Source organism: Pleurodeles waltl, chromosome 5 (assembly GCF_031143425.1).
Source record: "Pleurodeles waltl isolate 20211129_DDA chromosome 5, aPleWal1.hap1.20221129, whole genome shotgun sequence".
Taxonomy (NCBI): Eukaryota; Metazoa; Chordata; class Amphibia; order Caudata; family Salamandridae; genus Pleurodeles; species Pleurodeles waltl.
The window spans coordinates 1502006194-1502025410 of NC_090444.1; the positions used below are offsets into that span (position 1 = coordinate 1502006194).

The 19217-nt window shown below is 44.0% G+C and overlaps 1 protein-coding gene across 1 annotated transcript in view; it reads right to left on the minus strand.

The window, feature by feature from the left end:
• LRRC1 (leucine rich repeat containing 1) overlaps positions 1-19217 on the minus strand; it is a 361772-nt gene that overhangs the window by 109573 nt on the left and 232982 nt on the right. The window contains exon 5 of the mRNA XM_069235791.1: positions 5046-5102. Within this exon, the coding sequence (XP_069091892.1) occupies positions 5046-5102 (57 nt within the window). The remainder of the gene's footprint in view (positions 1-5045; positions 5103-19217) is intronic.

The window sequence follows — 19217 nt, forward strand, 5'->3', positions numbered from 1 at the left end:
GTGATGGCTCTTGATTTTACGGGCTCTTCAAAAATTTGGTTTGCGTGCCGTAACATCCCTGGTAGCATTGGGAGACATTGATATTGGCTATGTGTAGCCGAGAGGGTGTTAAATAAAAAATCATCCTCTATAGGATCGGAATGCAGTTGGACATTGTGGAATTCTGCAGCCCTAGCCACCAGTTGCGAGTATGAGGTATTGTCCTCTGGCGGTGACGGCTTTGTGGGGTATGAATCGGGATCATTGTCCGGCACTGGGGTGTCATATAGGTCCCAAGCGTCTTGATCCCGATTATCTTGACTTATGGTAGTTTGCGCTGGTGAGTGCATTTGTGGCGGTGTTTGTGCCGGCGATGCCTGTTGTGGTGGAGAGGGCGGAGGCGTGACTTTTTTAACCACTTTGGCTTGTGGTTGTGCGTCATCCTTGAGAAGTCCGATCCTTCTTTTCCTTATTATTGGGGGAAGGGTTGATATCTTCCCTGTGTCTTGCTGGATGTATAGTCTCTTTTGTGTGTAGTCTGATTCTACACTTTGGAGCTCTTGTCCAAATCTGGGCATCTGGACACTTATTCCTTGTTCCTCTGTGTAGGATGAAGGTGTGGAACTTTTCGGCGCCGAGAGAGAATCTTTTTTCGGCTTCGGCACTGACAGAATTTTTGTGGCTTTCGGCAGTGTGTCTCGGTGCCGATGTTTTTCGGTGCCAGCATCTTGTTTTTGCCTCTCGGAGCCGCTATCTCGGCTCCGAGGTTGCTCCATGGCAGTCCCTCGACCGGAGTCGGGTGTCTTCGCTATGGGCGTGCCCTTTTTCGGCGCCTTCGACGGGTCGCCGGTTTTATGGGTCGAGCCATGGCCTGTTGGCAGTGGCGTCCCCTGGGCTTTTGTCTTCTCGATGGTTTTAATTTTCGACGTCTTACTCACTGTTTGTTGCTGTTGTTCGACGTCGGAGTCTCCGGATTCTGATTCCGGAACCGAGAATGTTTCCTCTTTGTCGTCGAAACGTTGTTTTGTTGGCGTGGACGCCATTTGTAGATGCCTGGCTCTTCGGTCCCGGAGTGTTTTTCTGGACCGGAAGGCTCGACAGGCCTCACAGGTATCCTCCTTGTGCTCGGGGGACAAGCACAAGTTACAGACCAAGTGCTGATCTGTATAAGGATACTTACTGTGACATTTTGGGCAGAAACGAAACGGGGTCCGTTCCATCGGCTTCGATGTCGCACGCGGTCGGGCCGACCAGGCCCCGATGGGGGAATCGAAGTTACCCCAAAGTCTTCCGATGATCGGTGTCGATGTACCTAACTATCCCGATACCGAACGGAACAATACCGACGCTTTCTTCCGAGATTCTGACTAACTTTCCGAACCGAAACACGGAGCGAAAAGGAATACGTCCGAACCCGACAGCGGAAAAAAACAATCTAAGATGGAGTCGACGCCCATGCGCAATGGAGCCGAAGAGGGAGGAGTCCTTCGGTCCCGTGACCAAAAAAGACTTCTTCGAAGAAAAACAACTTGTAATACTCGAGCCCAACACCAGGCAGCGGACTGTGCGAAACATGTGAATCTGCAGCAACATATGCCATCGAACATATATATATATATATATATATACATACACACACACACACACACACACACATACACACACACACACACCTACTGATACAAATACATACATATATATATTTAACTGAAGTAAAATATACATTTGTTATACAGGCCTAAATAGTATGTATACATTTTAAGATAAAATAGATATTATACGTATTTCCACAAAGAAATACGTACATCTAGATACATATACAATCACATTTTAACCTGTTTACAGACACAGGGGTATGCAGTCCACTGCTGTTTGAGTATGGTGGTTATGTAGGAAAGAGCCAACTCTTAAGTAGTCTTCGAAGATAAGAGCTGTGGATCTTATATAGTTGGGGGTAATGAATTCCACAGTTTGGCCAATTAAACAGAGAAAGATGTACCACTTATTGTCTTTTTCTTGTATGGTGGTGTTTTAAGGTGGGGTGCCAATCTTGAGCGGAGATTTATTTGTTGAATGTATTTGGTAATTTTATTCCTAATACAAAGCGGTAGCGTTCCATGTATTGCTTTGTGGGTGATACAAAGCTGTTTCAAAGTGGATCTTTTGGCAACTGGTAACCAATTTAGTGCCCTCAAGGCAGGGGAGATATGGGCTAGCGGCTTTACATGTAGGAGTAGTCTGGCAGCCGAGTTATGAACTGTTGTAGAGTTTTTTTCATTGTAGAGATGATCCATGGTAGAGGCCATTGGCGTAATCCATTTTAGATAGTACAATAGATAGTAGCCTGCACCTTGTGTGGAAATCTGAGGTGGGGGAAGATGCGGCACAGAGTTTTCATGGTGATGAACTTTGATCTTGCTAAATCGTCCACTTGAGCATTCACTCTGGGGGGGGGGGGGGGGGGGTATTAACATGCACTTCAACCAGCCAGATAAAGTACTGTGAGAAGACGGCTGATATCAAAAGGGATCTTATGTGAGGACAACTAGTTTTGAAAGCAATACCAATTCCAAAACAAGCACTGGCAAAGCCAACAAGTCTCGCCTATGCAGCGTGATTGCTGTTCAGCATGGCTAAAAGTTAGTGGCGTAGAAGAAAGTGGCGTGGAATGTCGCAGAGTGGAATGGTTAAGAGTAGAGTGTTCTAAAGTGGAGTGGCAGATAGTGTTGTGTACTGGAGTGGCACAGTGTGGAGTTTAGTAGAGTGGCATACAGTGGAGTGGCATAGAGTGGGCTGGTGTAGAGTGCACTGTTAGTGTTGCAGAGTGCAGTGGCATTGAATTCAGTGGCGTACAATGCTGCGTCAGAGAATGCAGTGGCGCAGAGTACAGTAGTGTAGAGTACAGTGGCGCAGAGTGGAGGGGCACAGAGCGGAGGCGCACAGTTGAGTGAAGCAGAAGGCAGTGGCATAAAGTTGAGTGGAAGAGTGCAGCGGCATAGATTGGTGCAGATTAGGGGAGCATAGAGTGGTGCAGAGAATAGTGCTATTGAGTGCGGTGGCACAGAGTGCAATGGCAAAGAGTGGAGTAGTTAAGAGTAGAGTGGCGTAGAGTTCAGTGGGGGAAGAGGGCAGTGTTGCAGAGAAGCGACAGAGTGCAGTGACGCAGAGTGGAACAGAATGACCTAGAATACAGTGATGTAGAGTGCAGTGACGGTGCAGTTCTTTAGAGTGCACTTACAGAGCAGTGGTTAAGAGTAGAGTGGCAGAGTAGAGTGGTGCAGAAAGGAATTAAGTGGTGTAGAATGGAGTGGTGTAGGGTAGAGTGGAGTTGAGTAGAGTGGCAGTGTGTAATCGCTTAGAGTAAAGTGGTGGAGTGCAGTGGCATAAATTGCAGTCTTGCAGAGTAGATTAGAGTGACGTACAGTGGATTGGTGTAGGGTGCAGGGGCACAGAGTTGAGTGTTAAATAGTAAAGTGCACTGGCATAAAGTATATTGGTATAGAGTGCAGTAGCATAGAGTGCAGTGTCTCAGTGTTGTAGAGTACAGTGGCATAGAGTGGAATTGTATAGAGTAGATTGGTGTGGCTTAGATTGGAGTGACAAATAGTGCAGTAGAGTGGCGAAGAGTGCATTGTCAAAGTAGAGTGGTACATGGTAGAGAGGTGTAGGGTGAAGTGGCATACAGTAGATTAATGCAAAGTGCAGTAGCGTGAAGTAGTGTAAAGTGGAGTGGTGCAGAATAGAGTACAGTGGTGTGGAGTGGTGCACAGTGGAATGGTGTAGCACAGAGTGGAGTATTTATGGTGTGGTACCATACTGCCATTACAGACAACACATTTTCAATTGAAATGACCATTACATTTGCACAGACATTCAGTTTTACTACTAAATCTATAAAGTGCACAAACAAAATGTGTGGAAATTTCATCACCCAATTTAGTGATTCGATTTTATCGTACTAAAGTTTCCAACACACATTAGAAAAAACAAAAAATGTGCTACATTTGTGCTTTCAAAACTCTGATATACTCGGACTATCCAGCAAGATTGGCACATAAACCCTCTCACTTTGAATCAAAGAAAGAAAGGTAAACAAGCACCTTTGGAAGACAGTGTCTTGACATTTGACTTCGATCTATGAATGCACATCAAATGTGACGAGATAAGAAAAAGATTTAAAAGCCCGATAACAACAGAAAGTGAGTTTGTGGAAGGATACAGAAAACACGGTTTAGGCAACGAGAGGGACAAACTGAACTTAGAGAGCCTAAAGCAAATAAAGCCAGCAAATGGAAAGCTTGAAAGTGAGAGTTACAAACGACAAAGCCAATGACAATCAACTAGCAGAATGCATTCCTAGGTCAACTTTCTTAAACTTCACAAGATGTATCCAGACAGCTGTGCTGTCTGGTAGGCTGGGACCTAAACAAGGGTGAAGAGAGATACAGAGTGAGTAGCCCCCAGTTGTGAGTCTAACTGGAAACAGTGTTCGGTAGTAGGACTTGTAAACTACACATTACTGGAGAGAGTACCATTAATCACAGCACGGATATTTGTTAGTCAAGTGAGTCATTGCCCCCTTTAAAAACTTTTATGCAGAATGCCAGCTGAAGCTAAAAGTTGACAGGACATTCAAATGGAAGCAAAACGTTTACACCCTGAACATTGGTAGGATATAATATGGCAATAAATAGTTTTCTTTGGTGGGGACAAATAAAATTAAACCTATATTCTGCAAAACAACTAAACCCTTATTCCTAAAATAGCCATAGCAAACACAATTATCAAGATACAAATGTATTTTCAAGTCTGCAAGTCTCCTTAATTAAAGTACATGTTCAGATGTATTTCCTTCAAGCATGAAGACACTAGAAAACACAAAATTACTAATGATTGCTTGCATGGTCAAGACAACAATAGGTCTCTATAAAGGTAAACTACATGAAAAGAAATTAAGAATTTGAATTGTTATTTTAACACTACATTTATTACCCGGATTGGTTATAAAAATAAACAAAAAAGTAAGAGAATATAAGTTATCACAATGTAAAATAAATATGACTTACTCTGGTAAATAAGTTAGTAGATTTTCTCTTAATTCCAAAGAACCTAGGTTTGACAAGCTGAAAGAAAAAGACAAGAGATGTATGCATCACATCAGCAGCAAAACTGCAGTTTAAAATTGCTAAACCAGTACAAATTATTCATTGTAGTGACCTTTTCCCTCCTGATTCCCCTCGCCACCATACTTCTCCCTCAAAGAATGTCAAGTAACTTTAGATCACAAAACATTATTGCTTAAGACAAAGGATATTTAAAATCAGTAGGGGCATGGGTTCAACACATATGTGCCAACACAGACAAAACAGAATTCATGTAACATCAGGTTTTCGGAATGACAAATGGCTTCAAAGTGTTCCTTGACCGAACTAAAGCTTGTAAAACACTCTCACAGATTCTGTTAAACTGCACCACAATATTAGAATTTACCAGCTGTGGAAAGAAAAGGATAGACCCACCAAGGAAACGTGCCAGTAGATCATACCCTTTGGAAAAGGCCTAGAAACAGAAGCAGAATAATTTCTCTTGTACTTATGTCTGGTCTAATGTCTAAATGAATTGCCTTTTGGTTCTTACAAGACAGTACTGGATATCCATAAACTAACTGCTCCGAAATGAAGTGGTTTGCCTCAGCAAAGGAAGGCTGAGGGTAAACCCAGAAACCAGACCTCCTTGCTTGTACTACAGATTCACTCAGAGGTAAGATAAAGACTATACCAGTTCCAGAAGCACAGACAATTTAATGCTATTAGGCAAGAAGAAAGTCACAAGGCACTTTTGGAAAATTTTCACTTTTTAAATAACTTTCCAGAGAATCAGGATTAGTGCGAACAAATGTAGGAACCCCACTCCTCCAAAGTAGAAGTACAGTGTCTCCTATGAAGTTTGCTGCTCTCAATTTTCCTAGAGGTGAAGGAAGAATACCTCATGTTGATCTCAGATGCATTTGGGCACACTTCTGGAGATGCAGAACTCTTTTTGCCTTCTTATGGAGCTCCTGTTAATGAAGGCTATTAGACACTGAAACTAGATTCCATATATATGGATGCCGTACTATAAACTTGTAGATTCATCAATCCTGAACTGCTGAAAGACTAATCAGACATGCCCATGTTTCACCATGCTTATTTACACACCCACGCAATTAAATAGTCCATAGAGACAAGCATTCTCCTTCTTCTTACTTCAGCAGTCTTTCCGAGGACAAACCTACGGAGATTCATAAGTCTTCTGACCTAGTAATGAAGACTCCGGAATGTACAGTCGACAGCACATTATTTTGGTCTATCTGCAGTGCTCCAAGAAAGACAACCTATGCTCCCCTAAGGTAGATAAAAGACTAGAGCAGGCCATAATCTGGCAAGCTGAAATCTGCTGCCATTGAGGTAAGGTTTGCTGCAGTTGACAAGAAGGAATATTTCCTCTAATCTGTCAATAACACCCTCATCACTTGAGGCATCTGACAATCCGTCCATCCAACCCCATGCCGTCACCTCAAAAAAAAAAAAGGAACGATAGCCCTGGCAGTGAGGGCGCTCTTAACATTGTTATCACCTAAAGATGTATCCAATGGGTATGGTGGAGGTCCCATTTCAAATGGGGACTGACAAGCCGAGCAAAAGGCGGTTACTGACCAAATGCAATCAATGTTTGCAGTTTTTGAAATTAGGTTGAAAGAGCAATTACATAAGGTTAATGGGTGCCTCACTTCAGTAGAGAATCAAACCGGCATATGTTATACAAAGTACAATGACTACTGCAGATGTGAATAACACAGGAAGCATTGTAAAATTGGGAGCTAGGAGTAGAAATTACATATGGGAGGGGGAAACGCAGAAAGGTCTGAGTCAGAGCAGGCCCCAGAATGAATATAATCAACTCAATCAGCAACTGACTCAAAGGGCGAAGCTGAAGGCCTCAGCAGTATTTTGAACTACACAGACCTTCCTCCAGAGGCGATCCTTTATGCTCTGGTCCTGAATGTTCCAACCTTTGTCTAAAGGGAAAAAAAGCTGGTCTGAGTTAAGAAAAAGAAAATAATAAGTCTGTGCAGTGCTTTATGGCTAAAAGTAGGGCTTGAAAATACAATTCAGGACATTATAATGGCATGAAGAGTGAATTGCATGGGGAAAGGAGCTAAAACATGTTCATGGTTATAAACTTTAGAACTCCAAACCTGGTTGTGAGGGTCTTAACAAGGCTCAGATCACCTCTTTCAGCCACTACGTGGACAGGAACTGTTCCATTAGGATATTTCTACAAACTCCAGGTTGCTGCCCAGAGGACAAATATTTGGGGCCGAATATATTATTTCAAATTACGATTACCTAATTGTGATTCTTTGCAAATCACATTTAATCGTTATTCGAATGTATGGCAAATCGACCTACCTCATTAATGTTAATGAGGCACGTTGCAATTTGTGATACATTAGGAAACACAAAAAACACAGGGATGGTGGCGCGCTGGGCTCAGCACACCACCATGTTTGCAATCTTTTCTTTTCATGCAGCCCATTTTCCTTATAGGAAAACTGGATGCATTTAAGAAACAAAAATGAAAAGTTTTCTTTTCATTTTGTAAGAGTAGGCTGTCGTCTGTGGGACCACTGCTTGCTCTTAATAAACGTTTTTGTTACCATTCATAAAGGGAAGGGGTCCTTTGGGTAGCCCCTTCCTGTTTGTGAACGGGTTACCACATACTCTGAGTAGGGGGTAAAATTCAAATGTTTTGTGACCGCACTTTGGTCACAACACATTCCTACATACTGTTGCGATTCGGTATTGGGAAGGGACACCCTTGACAAGCCCCTTCTTAATGCCGAAACGGTATGTATGTAAAATTCCAAATTGCGATTCGTTAACAGGTTACCGAATTGCAAATTGGAATTCGTACATACTGAAATGCATTTTTGCAGTCGCAAATGGCCCAACTGGGCTCTCTGCAACCACAAAAAAGCATGATAGATATGGCCCTAGATTTCATAACTACACCAGTGGTAACAAAAACTATCTGGAAGAATTGGCATGCCCCACAGCAAGCCACTTAACTTGTTTAGGTGAAATTGATGGCACGGAATGAGACTGACCGATATATAAAACTCAAATAGTGGCTGTGAGGAAAGTGGTGTATTGTATGATGTAGTTGTGCGACGTCACCTGTAATACACTGACATTACAGTCTTAGGTCCAGTTTGGCTGGTTTATTAAACCTTAATTCAAAGCTTAGTAGTTGTGGCTTCAAGCAATCAGGCTTAAACAAAGGTAAAAGTATAAAGCATACAGATGTACCAAAACAATAAAATAAGAAAGTCACAGAACACGGAAAAAAAAAAAAAAAAAAAAAAACAATTTACACAAATAGATGTTTATCAATTTTTAGACACCCAAACAAAATTTTTTTACCAGAGGGTACCAGAGTTATAGACTTTTAAATACAATGTAAATCACAGCTTCCCACTCAATTTGCCAAGAAGCATTGGTAACTACAGTGGTTAGCAAAAAACATTTTTGAAGAGTTGTGCTCGGCTACTACAACCCATCTTTGGGTGAGGAACGGGCCAAGGGGGCTAGTACGGAGTTGTAGGACAGTTGCCTTGTTCCTAAAGCAATCTCCAATCCAGTCTCAGGTTCTATGGGAGAACCACCATAGACTTCAAAAGGACTGGTCCTGATGCAAGGAATACATGATGTGGAAAATTTTGAAGGATGTTGGGGATGCTGTGAGGTTGACAATGGGCTCTATCGAACTACTCCCCAGTCCACGGTCTTGGTGGGGCGACTTTAGCTACTGCTTGGTCCACAGTCTTGGTGGGGCAATTTTGGCAACAATGTTGATGTCCCTCAAAATCCTGGTGGGTCCAGCAAAGTCCAGTTGCCACTAGGCTCCAGTAACAATGAAACCAGTGGTTCCCTTTGATGAGGACTAATGCCCTCCCTAGGCAACCAAACTGCATTCAGACAACTCCCCCAGGGTCCAGCAGACTCAGGTGTAACTTTATGGGTGTCAGGACTCTGTCCCCAGGCTGCACATCGGCAGTCAGTGGCAATCAAGCGATTGTGTCTACCGACTTGCCTAGGCAGGCTTCTTCCAGTTTTGTGTCCCTGGAGCTGAGTCAGGAAGGCAGCAAACCAACTCTTGGAGTTCACCTCTTCTGTCTGGGGCTCGGAAGCAATATTTCCTCCAGCCAGACACCAGAGGCACAGTCCTCTCTCTATTATCTCAAGGATCAGCAGGTGCAGTTCAGTCTTTGGGGCAACCTCTCTTGCCAGGTCCAGGGAACACCAGGGCAGCTCTTCTTTGGTCCTCTTTCTAGTTCATATGTGATCTGAGGTCTGGGTGCCCAAGATGCTGTAGTTATGCCCAGGAAGTGCCTTCGAGGGATGCAGCTGCTATTAGCCAATAGGCTACTAGGTCCCCTCCTGCCTGATGAGTACTTCCTGTGATGTGTGGCATCTAGCTAGCCCAGAATGCAATATGCTGTCCACTCCTAAGAGGGCTGAACCCCTCTGTGTGTGTGTGTGGAGTTCGGTAGCTGTAGGAAAGTACCATCTTGCCTGGCATGTTACCCCCATTTTTCACTGTATATATGTTGTTTTAGTTGTATGTGTCACTGGGACCCTGGTAACCCAGGGCCCCAGTGCTCATAAGTGTGCCTGAATGTGTTACCTGTGTAGTGACTAACTGTCTCACTGAGGCTCTGCTAATCAGAACCTCAGTGGTTATGCTCTCTCATTTCTTTCTAAATTGTCACTAACAGGCTAGTGACCACTTTTACCAATTTACATTGGCTTACTGGAACACACTTATAATTCCCTAGTATATGGTACTGAGGTACCCAGGGTATTGGGGTTCCAGGAGATCCCTATGGGCTGCAGCATTTCTTTTGCCACCCATAGGGAGCTCTGACAATTCTTACACAGGCCTGCCACTGCAGCCTGAGTGAAATAACGTCCACGTTATTTCACAGCCATTTTACACTGCACTTAAGTAACTTATAAGTCACCTATATGTCTAACCTTTACCTGGTAAAGGTTAGGTGCAAAGTTACTTAGTGTGAGGGCACCCTGGCACTAGCCAAGGTGCCCCCACATTGTTCAGAGCCAATTCACTGAACTTTGTGAGTGCGGGGACACCATTACACGCGTGCACTACATATAGGTCACCACCTATATGTAGCTTCACCATGGTAACTCCGAATATGGCCATGTAACATGTCTATGATCATGGAATTGCCCCCTCTATGCCATCCTGGCATTGTTGGTACAATTCCATGATCCCAGTGGTCTGTAGCACAGACCCTGGTACTGCCAGACTGCCCTTCCTGGGGTTTCACTGCAGCTGCTGCTGCTGCCAACCCCTCAGACAGGCAGCTGCCCTCCTGGGGTCCAGCCAGGCCTGGCCCAGGATGGCAGAACAAAGAACTTCCTCTGAGAGAGGGTGTGACACCCTCTCCCTTTGGAAAATGGTGTGAAGGCAGGGGAGGAGTAGCCTCCCCCAGCCTCTGGAAATGCTTTGTTGGGCACAGATGTGCCCAATTCTGCATAAGCCAGTCTACACCGGTTCAGGGACCCCTTAGCCCCTGCTCTGGCGCGAAACTGGACAAAGGAAAGGGGAGTGACCACTCCCCTGACCTGCACCTCCCCTGGGAGGTGTCCAGAGCTCCTCCAGTGTGCTCCAGACCTCTGCCATCTTGGAAACAGAGGTGCTGCTGGCACACTGGACTGCTCTGAGTGGCCAGTGCCACCAGGTGACGTCAGAGACTCCTGCTGATAGGCTCCTTCAGGTGTTAGTAGCCTTTCCTCTCTCCTAGGTAGCCAAACCCTCTTTTCTGGCTATTTAGGGTCTCTGTCTCTGGGGAAATTTTAGATAACGAATGCATGAGCTCAGCCGAGTTCCTCTGCATCTCCCTCTTCACCTTCTGATAAGGAATCGACCGCTGACCGCGCTGGAAGCCTGCAAACCTGCAACATAGTAGCAAAGACGACTACTGCAACTCTGTAACGCTGATCCTGCCGCCTTCTCGACTGTTTTCCTGCTTGTGCATGCTGTGGGGGTAGTCTGCCTCCTCTCTGCACCAGAAGCTCCGAAGAAATCTCCCGTGGGTCGACGGAATCTTCCCCCTGCAACCGCAGGCACCAAAAAGCTGCATTACCGGTCCCTTGGGTCTCCTCTCAGCACGACGAGCGAGGTCCCTCGAATCCAGCGACGCTGTCCAAGTGACCCCCACAGTCCAGTGACTCTTCAGCCCAAGTTTGGTGGAGGTAAGTCCTTGCCTCACCTCGCTGGGCTGCATTGCTGGGAACCGCGACTTTGCAAGCTACTCCGGCCCCTGTGCACTTCCGGCGGAAATCCTTCGTGCACAGCCAAGCCTGGGTCCACGGCACTCTAACCTGCATTGCACGACTTTCTAAGTTGGTCTCCGGCGACGTGGGACTCCTTTGTGCAACTTCGGCGAGCACCGTTTCACGCATCCTCGTAGTGCCTGTTTCTGGCACTTCTCCGGGTGCTACCTGCTTCAGTGAGGGCTCCTTGTCTTGCTCGACGTCCCCTCTCTCTGCAGGTCCAATTTGCGACCTCCTGGTCCCTCCTGGGCCCCAGCAGCGTCCAAAAACGCCAAACGCACGATTTGCGTGTAGCAAGGCTTGTTGGCGTCCATCCGGCGGGAAAACACTTCTGCACGACTCTCCAAGGCGTGGGGGATCCATCCTCCAAAGGGGAAGTCTCTAGCCCTTGTCGTTCCTGCAGTATTCACAGTTCTTCAGCCTAGTAAGAGCTTCTTTGCACCAACCGCTGGCATTTCTTGGGCATCTGCCCATCTCCGAGTTGCTTGTGACTTTTGGACTTGGTCCCCTTGTTCCACAGGTACCCTCAGTCAGGAATCCATCGTTGTTGCATTGCTGATTTGTGTTTTCCTTGCATTTTCCCTCTAACACGACTATTTTGTCCTTAGGGGAACTTTAGTGCACTTTGCACTCACTTTTCAGGGTCTTGGGGAGGGTTATTTTTCTAACTCTCACTATTTTCTAATAGTCCCAGCGACCCTCTACAAGGTCACATAGGTTTGGGGTCCATTCGTGGTTCGCATTCCACTTCTGGAGTATATGGTTTGTGTTGCCCCTATCCCTATGTTTCCCCATTGCATCCTATTGTAACTATACATTGTTTGCACTGTTTTCTAAGACTATACTGCATATTTTTGCTATTGTGTATATATATCTTGTGTATATTTCCTATCCTCTCACTGAGGGTACACTCTAAGATACTTTGGCATATTGTCATAAAAATAAAGTACCTTTATTTTTAGTATAACTGTGTATTGTGTTTTCTTATGATATTGTGCATATGACACTAAGTGGTACTGTAGTAGCTTCACACGTCTCCTAGTTCAGCCTAAGCTGCTCTGCTAAGCTACCATTATCTATCAGCCTAAGCTGCTAGACACCCTATACACTAATAAGGGATAACTGGGCCTGGTGCAAGGTGCAAGTACCCCTTGGTACTCACTACAAGCCAGTCCAGCCTCCTACAGTAGCCCACCATAGAGGTGTGGCTACTTGAGGGCTACACACCTATGGGAAAATCTGTTTGGGACAGAGGGGGTAAAACAGCTGCCAAACACCAACCTGTCTACCAGAACAAAAAAAGCAGCCCCTCTCGTGCATGTTCATCATTTGTCGTACAAAGAGAGCTTCCTCTTTGAAGCTAGCCTTTTGGCTCACACCCTGTGTGGCTTCCTGCCAGAGAGGCAGACCTCTATTGTGTTCTCTTCTTGAAGTCATACACACCTCTCCCCAAGAGGACAGAAGGCTATCTTGTGGCCAGAATATGAGAATGGCCACTGGGCAACTTGGGCAGCAGAGTGGCAACTTTCTAAAAGCTGCTATTACTCAGACGAGACGACTTTGACATCAAGTCAGTTTAATGCAATGATTATTTTGATACCTTGAAGTACCAATGTTAATAGTCCCATTCACATGTCAGCACAGCTGAGTTGTCAGTGTGTAACCTTGTGCTTACCAATGGGGCTACCAGCTTTTCCACAGTAAAAACAACTTAAAGAAATACATGCCCTACTTTCTAACAGATATAACCCTGCCCCAGGACTCGATAGACCTGCTGTAGAGGTGACATATATCCTAAAAAAGGGAGGTTGGGACTTTGTCATTAGTTAAAATAGCAAAGTTGAGTAAGCAATTTAAAACTGCTTCACCCAGTCTGCAGTGACAAGCTGTGTGACATGTTTTACTTTGTCTCACTCACAGTGGCACAAGTACTGCAGCCATGAGGGACAACTTAACTTACAGGCCCTGGCCAGCATATACAAAGGACTTATCAGTAGCTTATGTTAAGCCAATTGGGTATAAGCCAATCAAACATTACACTTTAAAGAGTCACAGCACTGGCACAGAGGTCTGGTTAGCAGGCCTCGGCGCATGCAAGAGTCAAAATCAGCATAATCAGTCCAAAATGTTTGGGGGTGTTCATGAAAAAAAGAGGCATTTACTTACAGTGGCAAATGGGGTGGGTGATGAAATCCCAAAGCCAATGGCAAAGTCTGACAAAAAAGGATGTCAGCATTTAAACACAGGGCAAATGGGGTGAATGTATGTGCCAAAACCACATAACAGTTTGCAAGCAGAGTAGTACAACTCAATGATAAACATGGCCAGCAATACAAAATGTCTGCAAATGGGGGTACTGAATAGCTCAACACTTGAGGCCTAGTTAATAGTGATCAAGAAAAAATGTGATTTACAGTGCAAGACTGCCAGTGGCTGAATGTGGCTGACCCAGGGTCCAACTGGGATCAAAATTAAGCCTGGGCACTCTTGAAAATAGCAGTCCTCATTTGTGGATCATGCTATTTCATGCAATACGAATTTATTAGTATCAATGGACTCACTTTATAGAAATGTTTGGTATCTTCAGCATTTTAAAGCTTATGAGCCAGTAACATTGGTAAAAACTAGAAGTACTGCATTTTGGCCGGAAGGGCGTGGTGTAATAAATTTGGCCAAGGTTGCCACCTGGTTTGTTTTTCACTCCCATGACAGGTATTTTAAAATCCCAACCAGGACAAAAAAAGAAAAAAAAAAAAAAAAACCACCCAAATCCGGTATTTTTCCCCAGATCAGTATGTAATTTAAACAGTAAACGTAAGGCAAATTAATTCTAAAGCTGCCTTAATCTGTGGCTAATTGTTAAAATAAACAAAGGCAGAAAAGCCATGTTAAATAGGAATATAGTTTTTTAATATAAAGATTCCTCTTTAAGTATTATGCTCTGCCCCTTACAGAATTGTAAAACACGAGCAATGGCCGGTTACTTTTTTTAATCACTTTTTTGTAGTTTTATACAGCATTGAACTTAACTGAAGGGCACTGGGGCGATTTACATGAGCACCAGTTACATTACAGGAGATCAAATTTGTTTTTTTATTTTAGGTTCTGGAGATTATGTGATTTGCCCAGAACCACAGGATGTTCAGCTGACGCCAGGACTTGAACATAGTTCCCGAGTTCCAAAATTCACAGTTCTAACCAGGGTGGCCTCAAAGGGGGCCTATGCAAACACATTGTGCCACCCCCCCTCACCTGCCACCAAACCCTGAAAGACACTAGGGCCGAGGTGACAACACCTGGCCCCCCAGCAAGGCCATTGCATACTCCCATCCACCATGGCCTGAATGTGATGTGATGGCCCAATTAGGGAGTGGTCAGGGAAAAGGCACTGCTACTGGGCTGTGCTAGACCCACGGGTGGGGGGGGGTAGCGGCAAGGAGAGAAGGGCCTTGCAATGGGAACCACACCTAGCCTACAGGGATACTGCTTCCCTTTAACCCCCTCCCCAAGACATGATAGCCTCAGGTCGATGGCCTGGCAGGGGTGAAAGAAGCAAAGTACAAAGCTTCAAGCCAGTCTTGGAGGTGGGAAGGGAGGCTGAAGTGAAAATGGCTCAAATGTCCACATCATTTGTCCCCCATGTCCCAAATGAGTCTGCTTTACTCTACTCTTCCCATTCCAATACAACGGCACGGCCGGGGAGAAGTGAGAGACTGCTTCTGAGTGTCTGTGCTGGCCAGGCTGAAGTCTACCACAGTCAGAATTTCCCTGTACTAGTGACGCAGGCCTTGCCCCTGACAGACAGCCTCCTGCCCACAATGCAGAGAGCTGACAAATATAGTAAGACTCTGTGGGCCAGTTGAAAGAGGACCTAAAAAAACAGCCCAAGGGTGACTTTTAGACAACCGGCCCATCACTCAATGCCCAACTGCTAACCTTCTCAATCAGACCATGGGCTGACCCATTGCCGTACAATAATAGTTTGGGGAATTCTGAAAGGCTGGTTAATAATGCTTCTGGAAAGTGTCAGGGTGATTCGTCAAGCAGGGGCCGAGAAAAAGGGAGGGTCCAAAACACTTTTTCCCCATTTTATATCTATGGGACTTTGCAGTGTTCAGACACGGCAACAGTCTGAACCTCTGAATAGAATTACACCAAAATTTGCAGATAGGTAAGTCTTGGTGTAGAAAGAACCCTTTTTGTAATTTTGTGAAAATATGTCCAGTAGTTTGGGAGTTATTAAAGAAAAAAATATGGATATCTAGGAACACTGGTACCCGTGGATCCAAGGAAAAAGCAAGGCACTGATTGGCTGGCCGCAAACTGAAAGGAAAGCTGTGGCTGCCATTTTGTTTGTCTGTGCCCTGGTGTGAAAACCTAAATAAAAACATGCATAAGGGGTCAGGGTAGAAGTATGCTGATCTGATAGGGCACATGGAGGGGTCGCTAAGGGACCCCTCAGAGACACTAAATTGCCCCTTTTTATGGCCACTCCGCGGATCCAGCGCTGCACAAAATGCGACCCCCAGTGTAAATCAGCTATGGACCCGACGCCGAATGGAGGACAATAACTAAAGTCACCCTCTCATGCACCATACCCCCGCTACGCACGGCCACAAGCTGTGCGCAGTGTGGGGTTGGATGCATGTGGTGAGGGGGAGGTTGAAAGAGGAGGGCCTGCAGCCAAGCCTGGCTGCACAGTGAAAGGCCGGGCGCAGCGCTGGTTGTATTAATGTACGGTATTTATATATTGCTTTAAGTTTAAAAAAAAAAAAAAAAAAAGGAATGAAATTTACTGGGACAAAACAAAAACAAAGGTTACCGGGATGTTATAGGTAGGTTCATGTTTTACCCACAGAAATTCAGAAGTCTTAGTTATACTTATCTGAAGAAACTATAACTTGTGCTGGAAAGTAACTTTAGGCCACGAGTTATAGTTTCTTAACATAAGTATAACTATAGTTGCTAGATTTCTATGTTTTTTGATGGGTAAAATGCGGACCTAACTATAAAGTCCCTGTAACCTTTGTTTTTTCCAGTGAAATATATATATATATATATATATATATATATATATATATATATATATATATATATATATAAAATGTAATTTACCCAGTGTACATCTGTTCATGGCATGTTGTGCTGCAGATTCACATGCTGTGCATATCCATTCCGACATCTAGTGTTGGGCTCGGAGTGTTACAAGTTGTTTTTCTTTGAAGAAATCTTTTGGAGTCACGGGATCGAGTGACTCCTCCTCTCGGCCCCATTGCACATGGTCATCGACTCCATTGTTTTCCCGCAGAGGGTGAAGAAAGGAGTGATAGAATATATAAGAGAAACGAGATGTCCATGCAAATGTAAATTTATATACGTATGTACAAATGTTTTAACTTAAACAACTACAGGCTTTCGGGGAGGAGGAAGGGTGCATGTGAATCTGCAGCACAACATGCCACGAACAGATGTACACTGGGTAAGTGACATTTTCCATTCAATGGCATGTGTAGTTGCAGATACACATGCTATGCATAGACTACAAAGCAGTTAGTCCTCCCAAAAAAGCAGTGGCTAGCCTGTAGGAGTTGAAGTGGTTTGAAATAACGTTCTTAGGACAGCTCGAACCCATAGTGGCTTGTTGTTGTGAGAAAACATCAACACAGTAGTGTTTAGTAAATGTATGAGGGGTTGACCATGTAGCTGCTTTACATATATTAGCCATTGGTATGTTTCCTAAAAAAGCCATTGCTGCACCTTTTTTTCTTGTAGAATGTGCTTTAGGAGTGACTAAAAGTTGTCATTTTGCCTTGATATAGCATGTTTGTATACATCTAACAACCCATCTTGCTAAACCTTGTTTTGATATAGGATTGCCTATATGTGGTTGTTGGAAAGCTACAAAAAGTTGTTCTGTTTTCCTAAACTGTTTAGTTCTCTCTATGTAATACATAAGAGCTCTTTTGAGATCTAGGGAATGAAGAGCTCTTTCTGCCACAGAATCTGGCTGTGGAAAGAAGACTGGCAATTCCACTGTTTGATTGATGTGAAAAGGAGATACTACTTTTGGTAGAAATTTTGGATTTGTTCTTAGTACAACCTTATGTTTGTGTACTTGGAAAAAAGGTTCTTCGAGAGTGAATGCTTGTATTTCACTAACTCTTCTTAAAGAATTAATAGCCACAAGGAAGGAAACGTTCCATGTTAGAAATTGAATTTGGCAAGAGTGCATGGGTTCAAAAGGTGGTCCCATAAGTCTTGTAAGTTCAATATTTAAATTCCATGATGGAACTGATGGTGTTCTTGGTGGAATGATGCCTTTTAACCCCTCCATGAAGGCCTTAATGACAGGAACTCTGAATAAAGAACTATGTTAAATAGTTTGTAAATATGCAGATATTGCAGTAAGATGTATTTTTATGGAGGAAAAAGACAAATTTGATTTTTGTAAATGAAGTAAGTAACATACAATATCTTGTATTGATGCTGTAAGTGGATCTATGGTTTTAGATTGGCAATAGTAGACAAATATTTTCCACTTGTTTGCATATCTCTGTCTAGTAGTGGGTTTTCGTGCTTGTTTAATTACTTCCATACATTCCGATGGAAGTTTTTAGTATCCAAATTTTCTGACTTCAGGAGCCAAATCGCTAGATTGAGAGCATTGGAGTTTGGATGTCTGATTTGACCTTTGTTTTGTGTTACCAAATCTGGTCTGTTTGGGAGTTTGGAGTGAGGTACTACGGATAGGTCTAGCAGTAACATGTACCAAGGCTGACGTGCCCATTTTGGTGCGGAGTATCATGTTGAGTGACGTTTGGTGCAATTTGTTGATCAAAAATGGAAGTAGTGGGAGAAGGGGCAAAGCGTACGCAAATATCCCTGACCAATTGATCCATAGAGCATTGCCCCTGGATAGGGGATATGGGTGTCCGGATGCAAAGTTTTGGCATTTTGTGTTTTCCCTTGTTGCGAATAGATCTTTGTCTGGTGTTCCCCACTTTTGAAAGTACTTTTGAAGTACTTGGCGGTGAATCTCCCATTCGTGTGTTTGTTGGTGATTTCTGCTGCGGACATCTGTCAACTGATTGTTTATCCCTGGAATGTACTGTGCTATTAGGTGAATTTGATGGTGAATTGCTCATTTCCAATTTGTTTGGGCTAGAAGGGACAGTTGAGATGAATGTGTCCCTCCCTGTTTGTTGAGATAATACATGGTTGTCATGTTGTCTGTCTTTATAAGAACATTCTTCTGTTTGAGAAGAGGTTGAAATGCTTTTAGGGCAAGGAATACAACTAATAAATAAGTGGTTTATATGTAGCTGTTTCTGTTTGACATCCCACTGCCCTTTAATGGTGTGATTGTTTAGGTGAGCTCCCCAGCCAATCATTGATGCATCTGTTGTGATTATGGTCTGAGGCACAGGGTCTTGACATGACCTCCCCTTTATTAAATTGCTGCAATTCCACCATTGAAGGGACATATGTATTTGGCGGTCCATCAACACTAGATCTTGACATTGACCATGTGCCTGTGACCATTGTTGTGCAAGGCACTGTTGAAAGGGCCTCATGTTTAATCTTGCATGTGGGACTATTGGTATGCAAGATGCAATCATTCCTAAGATCTTCATGACAAATCTTAGAGTATATTGTTGATTTGGCTGCATACCCTGAATTAGATTTTGGAAAGCTTGTATCCTTTGTGTATTTGGATATGCTAGAGATAGTTGAGTATTTAGGATAGCACCTAAATACAGTTGTACTTGTGCTGGTTGAAGGTGTGACTTTTGGTAGTTAATATAAAATCAGTGTGTGCAGAGTTTCTATCAC